The sequence below is a fragment of the Achroia grisella genome, unplaced genomic scaffold (genome assembly GCF_030625045.1).
Source record: "Achroia grisella isolate CSIRO2021 unplaced genomic scaffold, CSIRO_AGI_Agris_v1 utg869, whole genome shotgun sequence".
Classification (NCBI taxonomy): domain Eukaryota; kingdom Metazoa; phylum Arthropoda; class Insecta; order Lepidoptera; family Pyralidae; genus Achroia; species Achroia grisella.
Window position 1 is genome coordinate 2736540 of NW_026713049.1, and position 18293 is coordinate 2754832.

At 37.8% G+C, this 18293-nt stretch overlaps 1 protein-coding gene across 1 annotated transcript in view; it reads left to right on the top strand.

Annotated features, from left to right (window-relative positions):
- LOC131852871 (phospholipid-transporting ATPase ABCA3-like) overlaps window positions 1-18272 on the top strand; it is a gene marked incomplete at its 3' end in the record, with an annotated part of 54000 nt that extends 35728 nt beyond the window's left edge. The window contains exons 10-26 of the mRNA XM_059203608.1: window positions 1519-1656; window positions 2181-2298; window positions 2886-3040; window positions 3538-3765; window positions 4547-4685; window positions 5155-5404; window positions 5804-5874; window positions 6498-6649; window positions 6956-7085; window positions 7369-7475; window positions 8685-8910; window positions 9922-10004; window positions 10781-10991; window positions 11360-11578; window positions 12116-12238; window positions 14093-14329; window positions 18178-18272. Coding sequence (XP_059059591.1) covers window positions 1519-1656; window positions 2181-2298; window positions 2886-3040; window positions 3538-3765; window positions 4547-4685; window positions 5155-5404; window positions 5804-5874; window positions 6498-6649; window positions 6956-7085; window positions 7369-7475; window positions 8685-8910; window positions 9922-10004; window positions 10781-10991; window positions 11360-11578; window positions 12116-12238; window positions 14093-14329; window positions 18178-18272 — 2682 coding nt within the window. The remainder of the gene's footprint in view (window positions 1-1518; window positions 1657-2180; window positions 2299-2885; window positions 3041-3537; window positions 3766-4546; window positions 4686-5154; window positions 5405-5803; window positions 5875-6497; window positions 6650-6955; window positions 7086-7368; window positions 7476-8684; window positions 8911-9921; window positions 10005-10780; window positions 10992-11359; window positions 11579-12115; window positions 12239-14092; window positions 14330-18177) is intronic.
- Window positions 18273-18293: the final 21 nt, after the last annotated feature.

An 18293-nucleotide genomic window follows, 5' to 3' on the forward strand; every position in this document is an offset into this window, starting at 1 on the left:
GATTTGGTTAATTTTGGTTTTGAAATATGTATCCAAGGAAAGTTAATAAATGGAAAAAATTAATATAAATATGAAGATATTGCATGGATATAAATATAATAGTATAAACAACAATTTTATTTTCCCATACAAACAGTCGAACAGAATGCGTTTAGAAATTTATTGCGTAACGTAACTTTAAAAAACCTTTTACACCTTACATTACGTTTGACATATTACTTGATTCTGAAGCGTAATGGTTTTGGCGGGGTCAGTTATTAATATATATATATATATATATATATATATTCAGGCTACTATTGATCCATATTGTAAATGCCTTATCAACTAACGTACATATAAAATAAAAAACATAAATGTGTAATGATAGCCGAGTTTAATATTATGATATATGCCTTGATTGTTGACTTCTACGACAACAGAGGTGAGATCTAAATGGGTGCCAAGTTCAATGGTCTGTCCTGAAATGTATTTATAACAATATAAAATATCATTTCTTGTATTATTGGATAATATACTGTACAATCTGACTATACAGTTTTCATATTAATTATTACTTTCGATTGCTAATTACTACTAATAATAAAATAGGAACCGACAAGTAACATGTTTAGTACTTGCGAAGGCTACATTATATTTCGTATAAGAAAACTAGCCAAGTTAGACCTTAGGCTACAGTATATTATCCTAAGTTATAAGAAGAAATGATATTTTATATTGTTATAAATACATTTCAGAACAGACCATTGAACTTGGCACCCATTTAGAAACCTCTTTTGTCGTAGAAGTCAACAATATATTACTATCATTTCACATTTGATCTATAGTTGATCAGTGATAAAAATGATATATTTGGACGTTAATATCTAAATAACCGTTTGAGATATATTTATGAAATTTGGAACACATATTTATCTCGCAAGTCTCAATATATGAACCAAATTTGACAGGTTTATGTTAAAGAGTTTTTGAGTTATGAGGGGGTCAAAAGTGGCTCCAAATGATTCGTGTAAATATACACACGGTGCTGCTCGCCAGTTCTCTTATGAAACTTGTACGCTACCGCGTGTCTAAATAATAGTGTAAATATAAATAATGACCCTGGACAATTCACAGCGCCGTCTAGTCCCAAGCGAAACAAATTTTGTATTATTGGTATTATACAATTGATACACATAATTAAATATTTATAAATACATAATATATACACAGAAAACACCCAGGTTGATACAAACAGTCATACACATGAATACAAATATTCGCACCCTACGAGGAATCAAACCAGCGATTATTGAATCTTTAAAATTTTGAACATATGTACACAAATTTATTTTATTTAGTTTGTATAAAAGAGAATCTGTTTGTTTGTTATTGCCTTATATCATAAACAGAGTGAAGTCTTTTGGACGGATTACATTAATATTTATTGATATTTACGCAAACAAAATCACGAGTAAAAACCAGTAAATCGAAATGTAATAAAAGTATAAAATAAGTTAATGATAAAATACTTTTTAGTTCTTTGGGAAAAAAGTAAAGCCAACCGTTAAGGATGAAGAGGATGAAGGCATGAAATTGAATGAGACGCCTAAAGAGTATTTTGAGGATACTCCGATAGGTGTCAAACCTGGTATAAAAATTGAGAATGTCTACAAGGTAAGAGACATTGCATTTATAAACCTTGAACCACTCATTAGGATGCAATGAGAGCATTATGTCAGGGGCTCGTGGTATACTACAGCTTATGATTAACAAAAATATATTATAATATTATTGGAAAGATGAATATGAAATACTTCTACACATCTTATGTGGTTGTAGCGCACTCATGCATAAATGAAATATCTCCTTTAGAAAGTACACACTCTATCCTGAGGAGATAAATACCGTAACTCCTAAGAATATCTTTCAATTCTTATCCCTGACAACACTAGGTAGCGAAGTCTAGGTAGATGTCTGAAACTTGATGAGCACAATGGATCTCTGTAGGTCGCAGTGTTACAGGTCTAAGAACCTGCTGATAGCCCAAAGCCTTCTATATAAAAGAAGAAACTGAGTTTAAAGTGAGTGTGGACCTGAGCGAAAACTTTGAGTTGATAATAAGTTACAACTTCGCTTTTCTTGCTTTATATTTAAATTAATAATTGAACTAGACGAAAGTAAAAATAATGTTTTTATAGGATTTTCCGAAACATACAGCCCTCAAGGGTGTTTCATTCACGGCAAACCAGGGGGAAATAACTGTTCTACTAGGTCACAATGGAGCCGGGAAGACCACCCTCATGTCCATAATAACAGGTGAGTAATAAACAATACGTAGGGATGTTAAAATTACTATACCATTTCATATTTTTTGGTGGCTCATTATAGAATAACGGCCTATTGTAATGTAATTTTGTAAACATGTACAATTATATTAGAAAAGATAGAATAAGAGCTGACTTTCTTGTCGAATTCTTACCTTGAATGCACTGCGAACTGATGGTAATTTTTTAAATATCATAAGTCTGTAATAGATTTTCATGAATACAGATACTTTGATTTGAAATGACTGCTCGATTAGGGACATAAATGTATAGAAAACAAGTATTTATAAGTGTTATAGAGTATTTTAACTATAGACAAATAATATTAATCTGATCACAATAAACAAAAGAGTATATAGCCGTGTGTGTTTCATACATAATAATATGTGTAATGTGTTTTTATTGATTTAATTTTTATGCATAAATTAAAAAAAAAAATTAAGTTTATACATTCTCTAATGCGAAATTGTATACTCATCAGAGCGCGTAATTTTGGTAAAAAGGAGTACGAAGTTCATATATAGATATATTACATTGCAGGTCTTCACGTTTTCATATATAGATATACTTCTATTGCAGGCATGATGAAGCCAACGAATGGTGATGTATACGTAAATGGCACAAACATTAACTCCAACAGCCGCGTGGTAAATAAGAACATCGGTCTCTGTCCCCAACACAATCTGTTCTTCTCGCATCTCACTGTGCTGCAGCATGTGGTGTTCTTCCACAAGGTGTGTACACTAGAGGAGTCTTCCAGCATATTTTTTATATTTATAGAATTTTTATTTCAAGCAAATTGACACTCCTTCTCATAGTGACCGTCACACATATACATGTCTGATATATATATATATATATATATATATATATATATATATATATATCGAAAAAAATGTATAGACATGTGTATGTATGACGTATATAATATATACTATATTCTATATATATTTATATATATATATATGCGCAGCTCAACCTAAAATATAACCCAAAAGATTTCCGTTCTTTCGTAATTATTTCTACTATCCTAAGCAATATTACCAAAAAAAGCAATATAACGAAAAAAATGTACATGTAACATATTTTTCCAGAAGCTTATTCATCTATGATGTAGAAGAATGTAGTATCTATATAGTACGAAATATCATAGGAAATAGGTTTATGTTTACTATCAGAACTAAAACTCATTTTAAAATCGGCTTTTCTAACACTTGTGAAACTTTGGCAGTTGAAAGGTGTTCCTCATAATGACGCCGTCCAAGATTCGAATGGTCTACTGTCAAAACTGGGCCTAAATGTGAAGTTAAACAGTCAAGTATCGGAACTATCAGGTGGAATGAAGCGTCGTCTGCAACTGGCCTGCGCAATGGCGGGGAAATCCAGCGTGCTCATTCTAGACGAGCCCACCTCCGGCCTCGATGTTCAGAGTAGGCGATCGCTTTGGGATAAACTCATAGTAAGTATTTTTAGGGAAAAAAAGCTTTATTTATCGACTTTCCATCCTGGGAACCTTGAAACATTCACGTTCAGTAGGTACAAGTGAAGACGACTTCGCACACACGTGTATCTACAGAGATTTATATAGACTGTAGAAAACATTTATTTTGGTAATCAATAATTAATAACATGGCGCAATTAGATGGCGCAGTGAAAATATAAAGAAAAATAATTTAATTACTTCACACCCTTATTCCTCAGCCTTTATTCATAAACCCATATTTAACAACATATTCTATAGATATTTGATCACTGATTCCTCCAACTGTTTTCACGTGAAATCTTAACTTATTCTATGATATATTAATAAATAATAGCCTAGACACAATAACCATTTTTTAATTCAAATTAGTAAATGAAACTAGGATAGACTCAAAATATTATATTGTTAGCCTTTATCCCACTAAAAAATCTTTAAAGTACACTTTATTACGTAAGCTGGCAGTACGGTTTCTCTCTTTTTCGTTTTCTGATTTTACATACAGACCCTTTTGCGCATGGAAGCCAATTCGTGAGATAAAGAGAGAACGGTGTAAAGGCTGTTTATGAAACGAAATGAGAACCAGAATGTATTAGCACATGAAACCGTAAACTAGGTTTCCGCACCAATTTGTATTTAAAATTAATAATAAATAATAAAATTTGTTGACAGTTAGGTTTAATTTTTTAATTTCTGTCACTAACCAAACACTATACGGCTATAAATAGTACAAGAAACTAACAGTGTATGATGTACACAGAAACTGCGCGGCGAGTGCACTGTACTGCTGACGACGCACTTCCTGGAGGAGGCGGACGCGCTGGCCGACCGTGTGGCGATGCTTAGCAACGGAGAGCTCTGCGCATTCGCCACACCCATGTACCTCAAAAAAGCAGTCGGTATGTCACATTTGTCCAGTTTCATATATTGCAATGTAAAGTGTGGCATATCAACCATTCGATAAATCATAGAATAGAAGAGAATTTCATTGACTCGTCTTGACACAATAAAGACAAAAAGATATAAACAATTTACACACATTACAAAACAGAATCAATGTGGACCACAATTCAATATAAACATAGTTTCCAGCGCTGATTTTCAATTGAAGGAGATTGTTAGCAATGGTAGTTGTCCTCATTACAGCACACTGCATGCGTCATTGCTGCTGATGTTGGTACACTAAAGCTCTCAATTTACAACCTTACTCAAAATCACCACTTTCGATAAAATTTAATGTTGAAGGTAACATATACATGCATGTCTGAAAAGACTAAAAGTGAAAACGATATAATTAACAAGATATTTTCTTCTTATGTAATTTGCTTCCATTGAATTACATTACATTAAATTCTTGTCCAAATACAGGAACGGGTTATAGATTGACGTTCACGTCTACTGGAGATCACCAGAAGGATGACATCGAAAACATATTGACTTCATACGTGACGAACGCCGCGTTCAAACAGGAATCGTTCAATACACTCGTGTACGATCTCCCATCCAAGGACAGCGACAAATTCCCGGACATGTTCAACGCCTTAGAAGCCAATCGCAAAAAACTGGGAATTGAAAATATAGGCGTCGGAGTCACCACCTTGGAAGAGGTTTTCTTAAAGTAAGTACCTAACCAAGTGTAATGTTTAGGTAAGATAGGTAAGTAGGAGAAAAATCAGCTCGTAATCGTTTCGCCAAGTGTAATGTTTAGGTAAGATAGGTAAGTAGGAGAAAAATCAGCTCGTAATCGTTTCGTTAAGTACCTAATATAGTTGAGCATTCTACAATTATTGTTTCAGTTATTAATATGAACTGATTTCTTTAATCAATTAAATTAAAACTTTGATAAAAAAAAAACAATTAAATTAATTATGTTTTATGTTAGTGTCTTTAAAATTAATACAGTAAAACTTTGTTTTTATTTAGCCTAAATATATAAAAGTAGGAGTCATTCGTTTTTATTGTTAGAATTTATGATAAAATAGTTTCAAATCATGCAGTCGCCAAATTCTGATTTCAGATTATCCAGGGATAACAATGTAGACAATATACAAAGTGATAATTACACAGTTGAACTAGATAGTGAACAAAGTAAGTAAGACTATCAAGATTTCTTTTTTATTTTTAACTAGCTGTTCCAGCGACTTCGTCCGCGTGGAATTTAACTTTATTTTTCTAAAATAAAAGTAGCCTAGGTTACTCCTTATTACATTAGCTACCTGCCAAAAAAAGTCCCGTCGGTCTAGCCATTTCAGAGATTAGCCGGAACAAATAGACCGACAGACAGACAGACAAAAATTAGAAAAAATGTTAGTTTGGTGTATGTACCGTATATATATTCATATGCATGTAGTAAAAAACGGTTATTTCAGTATTACAAACAGACACTCCAATTTTATTTATATGTATAGATGTATAAATTAGCTGACCCGCGTAACTTCGTCTGCATCATACTTACTCAATTTACATTATATCTTTTTAATTAATATATTACTGTAAAATTTTATCAAAATCCGTTCAGTAGTTTTTGCGTGAAAGAGTAACAAACATCCATCCATACTCACAAACTTTCGCGTTTATAATATTATATATTAAAATATTTTTAAAACAACCCCTATGCTATAAAAACATCAATTAGCTTATGGCTCAACTGATGGTAAGTGATTACATTAAAATTAATATTTATGTCGATAAATTGCTTAGCGCGGCGTAAGCCGTGCTAGTGGACATCGAGGCCATAAGTGAAAAACTTGTGGTCAACGAGCTCCTTGCGTTCTTGCGCCAAAAGCTGGACATAATGGACGAAATAAGTGCAGTGCAGATATGTATGTCCAACTTCAGCCAGGACGACATCGCGAAGGCGAAGGTGCTATTCTTCGAGTCCCTTAACAAAAGCTATAACAAAGAAACAGAAGAGCTTGCAAGACATAATAACGAAGGAGACCGACCCTGACGACGTGTCGAGTTTTATAGCGAAGGACCTCAACTTCCTCCTTTTACAATCAACCACGTCGAGATAACCAGCCTACTAAACGATATAGTCTTCTTAAAAAAGAGTTTGACCAACGTCACGTTACGGTTTAACGTGCATGAAGATAATATTCGTGAGTAGAGCAAGGCCGTGGATTGCGGATTCGTGAGTGGATTTGCGCGATTCACAAAACGTATCTAGGTCACCCGATGTTGTTATAAAAATGAACCCGCGCCATGGAGCCTGCCTGTATGTGTCCGCGGTGGACCCTGCATTTTCGCTGCAAACAGATCATCCGCTATCGTGTCGCCCAGCACACCCCGCGCCCCCAGTGAGCTCCCTCGTGACTGCCTGTGGAAGCAGCGCCAACAAAATAATAGCTGCAACCAAAGCGTCGCGATTTTGTCGTCGTCGATGCTAGCAAACCAACTGCTTCAGTACAGCGGCATCTGCCAAACATTGACTTTATGTGTGATCCCACTGGTAACCACGATCATGATGACTTCATCGTGATACAAAAGAAGAGACGCACAAACAGGGCCAATCAGAACCACTGTGCCCATCTTCCTGTTGCGTGCTGCAACATCCAAAATAAACCTTTACATTTTTTTCAGATCTCGTTAAAGTCAGTGGGTGGCGACTGCGCTGGCGTCAATTCCAGGCTTTATTTAAGCGACAAATAAAATTCATGGCATCTAAAAAGTACTCCTTTACACTACTGGTAAGCATCGCATTTATAATTTTCTGTGGATTTTCATAGTTATTGTAAAATTAACAGCAACTAATGTACGGAGAAACGATGCGGTACACTTAATGCTTACATAATTTTATGTTCTGTTTTTATATATTGCATGTTGTAGAGTATATAAATACAACATCCACGCTAGTCTTCAAAGATTTATAACTAAAAGAATATTCATGATAGCAGTATAGAAGTATAGTATAGAAATCAGGTATCAGGGGAATTTCATTTAATTGGTTTAGAAGCTACCAATGATATGGTAAGAAAGGAAGTAAATAACGCGATGACTGCGAACAGGGATAAATGGAAGCGAAAGACATATTACGCCGACCCCAAATAAATGGGATAAGGAAGAAGCAGATGATGATAATGATGATGGTGGTTTAGAAGCTACCAACAAGACAAAGTAATATACATTTTTTTTGCATATAGATTACTTGCAAAAAAAATGTAAGAGAATCAGTACGCTCGCAGTTTAGGTTTAATAGAAATTGCGTTCCTCAGAGCCCTCAATTACTTTTTCTCCTGTATATATGAAAATACGATTTGGAAAAAGACATACATATTGACAATATTTGCAAAAAAATAATAGATTTGTATTTGCATCGTTTAAACTCCGACAAGTAGCTATTTTACAAACTGCGCGTTCAATGTGTATCATGGTTTTATTTCTTATGGATTGCTATTTGGGGCAATCCATTTGATGTAGATAGAGCTTTTAAAGCTCAAAAAATTGTATTAGAGCCCTTTGCAATGTCTGGTGCAGAGACTCATGTAGATCTCTATTTAAGAAACTTGGTATTCTTCCGTTGCCTTGCATGTATATACTCAATATCTGCACCATTTATGGCACAAAAAAAATATTACATTACCGGTTACTGGCCAAATATTTTTATGACATCAGAGAATATTTATATAATGATGACACATGAAAAAGTTCATATACGTACTGTACTATATTTCTTTCAAAATGGGATTCTATTGTAAATCTATAAACATAATATATGTACCTTACTAATACTAGTGATCAAGAAAGTGGTAGTATTTTTTGGGTCTGCTGATCACAATAAAAGTACAGAGTAAGGGCGGTCGCTTTTGTATCTTCTTGCTCTGTACAGTTCTAGTGCAATAAAGAGTAATAAAAAAATGGTTTGTATTTGAAAATAATCCAATTTGTATATTTTACAGCAACTGGTCCTACCAGTCCTCATGGCATGCTTATTCACGAAACTGTACAACGACGAAGTACCCGAACCGTATATCTCCAAACCGAAGCTGATGGATTTCAGCCTATATAACAAGATATTGGATAAACGTGCACTGTTCAATGTGGATTTAAGCGATGTGCCTGCGAGGAGAGATATCAAGCTGTGCTGCGGCGTAACAGAGGAACAAAGCACAGATATTACCAGAGGTAAATATCCCATTTCACCTTATTTTTAGATCTAGATACGCGGTAGCGTGTCAAGCCGAGTTTCAAGTAAGAGAACTGGCGAGCAGCACCGTGTGTATATTTACACGAACCATTTGGAGGAACTTTTGACCCCCTCATAACTCAAAAACTCTCTTTCACATAAACCTGTCAAATTTGGTTTATATATTGTGACTTGCGAGATAAATATGTGTTCCAAATTTCATAAACATATCTCAAACGGTTATTTAGATATTAACGTCCAAATATCGTCATTTTTATCACTGATCAACTATAGATCAAAATTATAACCCACTTCCAGATGACCTAGGAAGTTCAAATTTGGCATGCAGATAGGTAATTAAGTGTCAGACCTTAGGCTACAGTATATTATCCTAAGTTATAAGAAGAAATGATATTTTATATTGTTATAAATACATTTCAGGACAGACCATTGAACTTGGCACCCATTTAGATCTCACCTCTTTTGTCGTAGAAGTCAACAATCAAGGCATATATCATAATAGTAAACTCGGCTATCATTTCACAATTATGTTTTTCATGGTATATACTCTACTAGTTACTTGCAATTTGGTCTGCGTAGATTTTTATTTTAATTAAAATAAATGCAATTTCTAATATAAGTGACTCCTTATAACATTAGCTATTTGCAAGTCCCGTCAAAAATGGTCCAACTATTTCAGGGAATAGTAAGAGAACTTAAATTTTAACTTTAGTGCCTTTATGAATTTATCATTGCAAAATGACGGATATTTGACTATGGAACAAAGACATAATTATAGAGTTAAAGATAATTTATAATTATAAAACATGTCTTTGGAAAACATAAACTGTGGTATAAAAATACAATTTTAAAATAAAGTGCGAAGAAATATACGAGATATCACGCACGAAAGAGTGAACACAAAAAATATAGTAAAATTCAGTCACGATTGCGCCAGCTGCCTGTCCCCGCGCTAAATGAGTAACAAATGTTTTGTTTTATTTATTCAGATATTATCCATATTGGCCAAATCGACAAATTGGAATATAACAAATATTTGACTGGGATGGAGCTGAATGATACAGATGGAAAGGTAAGTTTGTGACCCGAAAAAAGTTGATCATTTGATTAAATGTAATTGACAGTAAATATGTAGTATAAAAGTAAATAAAATATATGTATACACGTTCAAATGAAATGGTTCTTTTTTGTTATTATGTCTAGTAATTATTAATAGCATATTTGATATTTTTATTAATAGAAGAACTAAAAAAAACTTAATGTATTCAAAATTATTTCTTTGTCTTAAACATTGCTTTAAAGGTACAATATTCTAGAGTGAATTTTCCCTCCGATCGATCCCTCGTCCAAAACAGGAATCAAAATTAGACGGCCGTAGTCGAAGTTTGTAGGTGCTCCCTGACTCAGTCGGGCAGAAATTGGCCTTCAGCCGCTCAGTAAGTCCTTCTTCGGATTTGGAATGCCATCTGCACTAGCCCCCTATCGTTCGATGAAGCGGTAAAGCCCAGCTGCAGCGAACAACATTAGGATATAATTTGAAAAAAAAAATATAATTACTCTATATATTATGTTAATATGTATACAGTATGTTCATGAGAACAGACATTGAGGCCAGGCATGTCAGTAGTATATTATAAAAGATTATTTTTTATTTAGCATTGCGCAGTCACAGCAGATCTCATTATGAAAAACATATTTTGTTTCTTTTGTTAAGCATATTATTATTTAGTGTTTAAAACTGTCTTTAAATTTCTTATAGATACATTTATCAATTACCACATATTAATTTATTTAGATTACTTAGTACTAAAAAGCAACATTGAGATTAATTAATAAAATGTACACCAGGTTTTGTACACTACAATAGTGCGTCACGCATTGCCTGTCGCTATGAACACGTTCACCAACCGCCTGGGAATGCTCCTTCTCTCCGCAAACGAATCCGTCATCTCCACCTACAACCATCCTATTGATAATGTGGAGCTGACACAAAAAATACCTTTACAACATCCGAAGAGTCAAACGATGACTGCTGCATGGGCCATCACCATTATTATCTGTGAGTTTAATTATCCTATTCTACATTTACAAGTTAGATGAAAACAAAAGTAAGATAATACAAGTTGACAAATGCATGGTGTTTACAATTGGGCTGTTCCATTAGGGGGACTATCCATACATTAAGTCACAGAAAGATGTACAAACCTAGAGAAAAAAAAAAATCAAACATTTAATTTTAATCATTCAAATGGAGGAGATTAAAAACTTCTAAAATTGATGGCCCCATACATACATATAATACTTGCAGGTTGGATCCATTGTATGTCGTCGATCTGTACATTTTAAGTTGAAGATTTCGTCGTCACTGAGTTGTAATGTAAGATAGTTGCATTGGTATTGGTATATATATATTGTAATTTAACATAGTGTACCTGGCGACGATCATCAACTTCGTGTCGCTGCCGAGCAAGGAGCGGATGATGGGTACGCGCCACATACACGTGCTGTCAGGCTGCCCGCCGCTGCTGCACTGGGCGACCACGCTCGCCTCGCACGCGCTCGCCACGCTGGCGCCGCTCGTGCTGATGCTGGTCGCGGCCGCGCTCCTCGACGCCGACCGCACGCTCCGCCAGCCCGGCCTGCTCGGTGAGTGTCACCCTCACCGTCCCACTCCGCGCACTCACAGCGGCACGACGCACGCGCTCGCCATTTTTATTAACTTATCATATTTATTAGTTCGGTTATTGGACACAAAAATAAAAATTATATTTTTCCGTGTCTATTGTTTTTTTTTATAATTGGTATTTATTATTTGTGTGATACAATTATGTTTATTTATTAATTTACAGACGGTAATTTAAATATTTTTATTTCTACTAGAGTGTTATTGCTAATTTAGAATTCAATCAAATTTTAACAATTGTTTGTCACTAATGAGTAAGCTCATAACACCTCTAGTTACACATACATAAAATAATAATAATATGATTTATTTATTTCTCCTCACAAACATGATGGCAACAATACATGTAGTATTTTTTATAGTAAAATACTTAAATTTATTATTTTAATCGAATATATACTATATATACTAATTGTCTTAGAATTAAAGAAGATAATACTGATCCATTACAGATCCATATTTGAGACATAGTACCGTATAAACGTATTCTCTCTTTGCAGTGACATATGGACTAATTATGTTTATTGGAGGCCTCGCTTTCTTATCCCTCATGTACTGCATCAGTTGCATTTACTCCGAAAAAGTTACTGGAATTATACTAATCACTATGCTCATAGTTTTCGGTAAGTGTATTGTGAATTATATTAGATCTAATTTAAAATATTTATTAGCTTGTGTAAAAATAGTGTGTCTTTCTATAACCAAATGTCATTTCATAATGTTTGGTTAAGCAGTGAAAGTGTGAAAGACAAACGACAAGGAATCGAATCGCATTTATTAATTTGGTTTTAATACTCATTATGAGACGTAGTCGTTAAATCTGATTTCGCAATGTCTGGGAGATATGAAACATGTGTAATAACAATGCATTGTCTATTTTTTTTAATATAAATATCATAATGCTGCTGTTATAAAGCGCTAACAGTATATAATACTGGGATCAGTTTCCATTGTGAATGAATCACGTAAACGTCATTTATATATAGGGGGAAGTCCCCTAGTGGCGGACACCTAAGGTTTTTTATTAATAAAACAAAAAATATTTATTTATTTATGACTTATAGTACATAACAAAGTGAGAAATTAAATTTAAAAAAACACAACGTCTGATTAAATATAATTAATATTATCAATCAAACTTGGATAATGAAAAATGTTATTTATAAAAGTGGCACCTAGTACCGGACATTTCAAAATAGCCTGCATCGATCACATATGTAGCCATCTACACACTCGGGAATGTCTGTACATGCTTCATGTACCCTCCCACGACAGGATGAGCACTGGATTCAGTCTTTGTCAGTGTCTTCTAAACAAAATACGCAATTGTTGTGTTTGAGTTAGATGTTTCAGTTAATAGTTCTACTTTATTTCCATTTTTCCTTTAGATTTCACGTTTTTCGCTTGTTTTCCCTTGTCTACGCTTTTTCCTTTGATTTGCTTTCCTTTTTCATGAGCGGCATACATCTGTTAAATAAATCTTTAACGTGGTCCACCAAGACTTGTTCATACTCTGCTGAGAAGATGGTAGTGAACCTACTCAACTTCAGTTTCATCGTTTCTTCTCCTCGATTTAACGCCTTTATTTTATCATGTAGGCACTGTGTAAATTGTAATAAGTATTGGCCGTAATAGTTTACAGTATGAAATACTAATTGGAGCTGTGTCAATTCTAAAATGCGCTATAGTTTCGTTTTGATCATTACATGTATTCATTGTAATGCAAAAATTAAATTGTCAATTAAACTTGGTACGTCTTTTATTTGTATAATAGTTCTAGAATGTTAAACAGGCACTCTACATGATATAATAAAAGCGTTATATTTTAGGAAAATCGTATCCCATTGCAGCTTATTTTACACTCAGTTTTTTTGACATAAACTTAACAATTGCACTTTATAAGCTCTGTAGCTCCCACGATCCTTTGTTTTTCTTCTCTTCCATTTCAATTCTTTTTGTTCTGCTATTCTCTAAAGCAAAATTAAATAATTAGAATAAATAACGTAAATTCTTACAAGAAATATCAATATGTTTACTGTCCGGTTCTAAGGGACAGACAATTTCGTACATTGAGTGGTACCTACCAAAATTGTTTGAAAAATCTAATAATATTCTACCAGTTTACGAATAACAATCAAGTACTACTTTTATTTTTGAATACCACTTAAATGTAAATGCATAATTATACCAGAATTACTTCGATATTAGTGACGCTGTGATTTCTCGCCAAAAACAGTGAAAAGGGAGACATAGGTTTTCACGACGATGAGTTTGAAAGACTGAAAGTGCAGTGCGTATCGATAGCTATCTTTGCATGATAAGTGCGATCAAAGGAGGTCACACAACGCTCCATAGTCCGACCTCTGGCCGTGATCATTACATGTACTATACCTGTGCCCCTCGCGGCTTTGAGACGCGCGTGCAGGCGAGTGATGCGCGTGTAGATGAGTGACGCAACGGTAATGGTGTGGGTGCAGGGTGCGTGACGCCGACGGTGCGGTTCGCGACGGAGAAGCTGGAGGGCGGCACCACGCGCGACGTTGCGCATTGGATGGCGTGCGTCGCCGGCGCCACGCTCGCGCCGCACGCCGCCGCGGAGGCCGCGCTGCAGGCCGCCAATGTCGGCCGGCTCAACGCCTACTGCGCGCTCAACCGCCACCTCTGCCCGCGCCTCCCCGTGCACGACGCCGGGTTCGACGTGGAGCGCTGCTGCGGTGAGTGCACCCACCTCCTCCTCTGCTGGCCGCGCTGCAGGCCGCCAATGTCGGCCGGCTCAACGCCTACTGCGCGCTCAACCGCCACCTCTGCCCGCGCCTCCCCGTGCACGACGCCGGGTTCGACGTGGAGCGCTGCTGCGGTGAGTGCACCCACCTCCTCCTCTGCTGGCCGCGCTGCAGGCCGCCAATGTCGGCCGGCTCAACGCCTACTGCGCGCTCAACCGCCACCTCTGTCCGCGCCTCCCCGTGCACGACGCCGGGTTCGACGTGGAGCGCTGCTGCGGTGAGTGCACCCACCTCCTCCTCTGCTGGCCGCGCTGCAGGCCGCCAATGTCGGCCGGCTCAACGCCTACTGCGCGCTCAACCGCCACCTCTGCCCGCGCCTCCCCGTGCACGACGCCGGGTTCGACGTGGAGCGCTGCTGCGGTGAGTGCACCCACCTCCTCCTCTGCTGGCCGCGCTGCAGGCCGCCAATGTCGGCCGGCTCAACGCCTACTGCGCGCTCAACCGCCACCTCTGCCCGCGCCTCCCCGTGCACGACGCCGGGTTCGACGTGGAGCGCTGCTGCGGTGAGTGCACCCACCTCCTCCTCTGCTGGCCGCGCTGCAGGCCGCCAATGTCGGCCGGCTCAACGCCTACTGCGCGCTCAACCGCCACCTCTGCCCGCGCCTCCCCGTGCACGACGCCGGGTTCGACGTGGAGCGCTGCTGCGGTGAGTGCACCCACCTCCTCCTCTGCTGGCCGCGCTGCAGGCCGCCAATGTCGGCCGGCTCAACGCCTACTGCGCGCTCAACCGCCACCTCTGCCCGCGCCTCCCCGTGCACGACGCCGGGTTCGACGTGGAGCGCTGCTGCGGTGAGTGCACCCACCTCCTCCTCTGCTGGCCGCGCTGCAGGCCGCCAATGTCGGCCGGCTCAACGCCTACTGCGCGCTCAACCGCCACCTCTGCCCGCGCCTCCCCGTGCACGACGCCGGGTTCGACGTGGAGCGCTGCTGCGGTGAGTGCACCCACCTCCTCCTCTGCTGGCAGAAGCGGCATTCTCCGAACTCTACAATGCAGATGTTGTCTTTTATTTTTATTTTTACTGCATTTAAGTGAATACCATCTAAACGTTGTCTTGAATATTGTTGATCTTCACGACAACGACAATTTGGTCGTTCACACGAGTGTCTTTACCTCGGCATAATACATTTTGTATGGTAAGTGCCGTGGAAATCCGCTCTCTTCGTGCGGTTAAACGGATATACTGTCGTATATATTGACGGATATATCGTCTTTGGAACTCCTTGCCACTTTCTATTAGATCTGCTCAATGCCATTCCATTTTCAAAAAACTAATCAAATCTCACTTTTTCTCTAATTAAAAATCTTTCTTTAATGTTTGTTTTCGTCATACATGAATTTTTTTTATATATTTTATTTATGTATGTGTATATTATTTATATATACGTTTAGTCTATGTATGTATATGTATTTAGTATTCATATAATATTTAACTCTCTTTTTATAGTGCGCCACCTACCTTTCCCTCACCCAATACTTTTATCTCCCAGGTTGTCTGTAAGAGATCGCTTTGAGCGATCAGGCCACTTATTTTTGTTCGCATATTTTTCTTTCTTTCTTTTTTGTAATTATTTGTTTTTTTTTATGCACAATAAAGAGTTTTTATTATTATTTCTTAAACTTAAAAAATTCTCATCTCACCTCTTAAGGAGGAGAGATGGCAACTTACCCCCGGTAGAAGCACAGTCGGCCGGGGTTCAGGGCCCCAGGGAGAGAAACCGGCGTATAATGCGGGCAGAATCTAAGAGCACCGCATTCTGCATCTTTCCTGGGAGTGAGCCGCCTAGGAATACCAACCGTCTGAGATGTTGTTCCAGACTTGTTGGGATAAGACCGTTCACCGACATAACGATTGGGATGATTTTGGTGGTGATGTCCACCAAAATCATTTCGGTCACCTCGTGAGCCAGGTCGAGATATTTTCTCTTTTTCTCGGTTTCGGCTTTCACGAGGTTCGCGTCATGCGGTATGGTGATGTCCACCAAAAACACCCTTGAGAGTGCCCGATCCATCACCACGATATCAGGTTTGTTCGCAAGAACGGTCCTGTCAGTGATGATGGATCGGTCCCAGTAGAGCCTGACGCTGTCGTTTTCGAGGACCGGATGGGGCTCGTACTTATAGAAATAGAAATAGAAATAATCTTTATTCAAATAAACTCATTACAAGCACTTTTGAATAGTCATATTTTGATTCTACCATGTATGGCAACCTCTCATTCGCGAGGCCGTACTTCAGAGCTAGTTCTTGATGGAGTATTTTGGCTACCTGGTTGTGTCTGTGCAAGTACTCAGTGTTGGTAAGAACTGAACAACCCGAAAGCACATGTCTGAGTGACTCACCGGGATTTCGACATGCCCGACAGATGTCCTCAGTGCCATCCTTCAGAATGTGCTTTCGGTAATTGTTCGTCTTAACCACCTGATCCCGTATTGCACAGACAAACCCTCGGTCTCTCCGAAGAGATCACCGAACTGGAGCCAGTGCACGGGGATCTTCGTGTTGACGTACGGCCCGTGAAGGACTTTGAAGAACCTTACATGCAACTCCTTCTCTTTCCATACCGCCTCCCGCTGAGAGTTACCCAGGACTTCGGGTTTTCGCCAGTCCTCTTTAGCCAGAGAAAGTGGGGTGACTCCTTTGTTACATTCTATGACCTCTCTATGCAAACCCTCGTCTTTTTTCTCCAGAAAATATGTCCTGGAGCTGTCAATCTCGCGATTGTGCATGATCTTAACGCTTAACAAGCCTCGACCACCAGCCGACATACAGCCTCATTCTGAATTTCAAAAATTCTCATTCCAACTGACGATTTCGGGTGATACATTCTATGGAGGGTCATAGTTGTGCGGACTTTTCGATCCAGGGCTTCGAGTTCGATTTGAGACCATCTGAGCACGCCAAAAGTGTAAAGGAGTACGGGTATGACCCAGCCGTTATATGCTCGGATCTTATTGGTACCCGACAAGGAACTTTTCAGTACATACTCTTGTAAGGCGCGCAAAAAATTCCTCACGGACTGACTGTTTCATATCCGTCTCCCTCAATCCGATGTTTTGTGACATGCCCAGACACTGGTATGTTTCAGCCTCGGAGAGGGTTTTGATATTATTATTATATTGATCATCTTCAACTATTGTAACCCAAATTCTTCCTGAATCACGACGTCTGGGAACACTACTTCTCTCCTGGTACCGTCTCTAAACAGTTGAAACTGTCCGCTGCGAATAACCAACCAGGAAACCACATCGTGCTGACTGTGATTTTCCTGGATTAAAATTACGAGCCTAGTCGCTATAAATGCATCCATATCTCTCCTATTGAGATTTGTAATCAAAGACTCGATATGAACCGTCTGCCCTATTAGTGGATGAATCAAGTCATAAAATTAAATGTCGCAATAAAACAATTTTCAAGATCCTTTAAGTGAAGCTTTAAAAAAAAGAAAAAAGTATTCTCACCAAATTGATTTGTCACTATAAACATTAATTAAACTTTAAAGAAGTCGTAATTTAACATTTACAGATTATTACGGACTCGAAACAATTGTAATTGTTTTGTTTATATTCTCACTATTACTACGTAAGTATTTTATTACGAGCCCTTATTTTGTTTTGAACATAATTTATTAGTAATGAGATGTCAATTTAAAACTTGAAGATATTGTATTTCGACTGCACATAGTGTTAGAGATGACTCTGCTCGCATGATTCACGCCTATATATCTAACAAATGTAATGGCCAATGGCCATGCTAAATCGCTTTTATTATTTATTTACAGAACAAAAACAGAATCCAAGGTGCTATTTCTGTTTCGACGATTATTCTCCATTATCTGCGATGATATTTCTCATTATACAGTTCTTGGTATATATGGTAAGTAACACTTTAAAACTC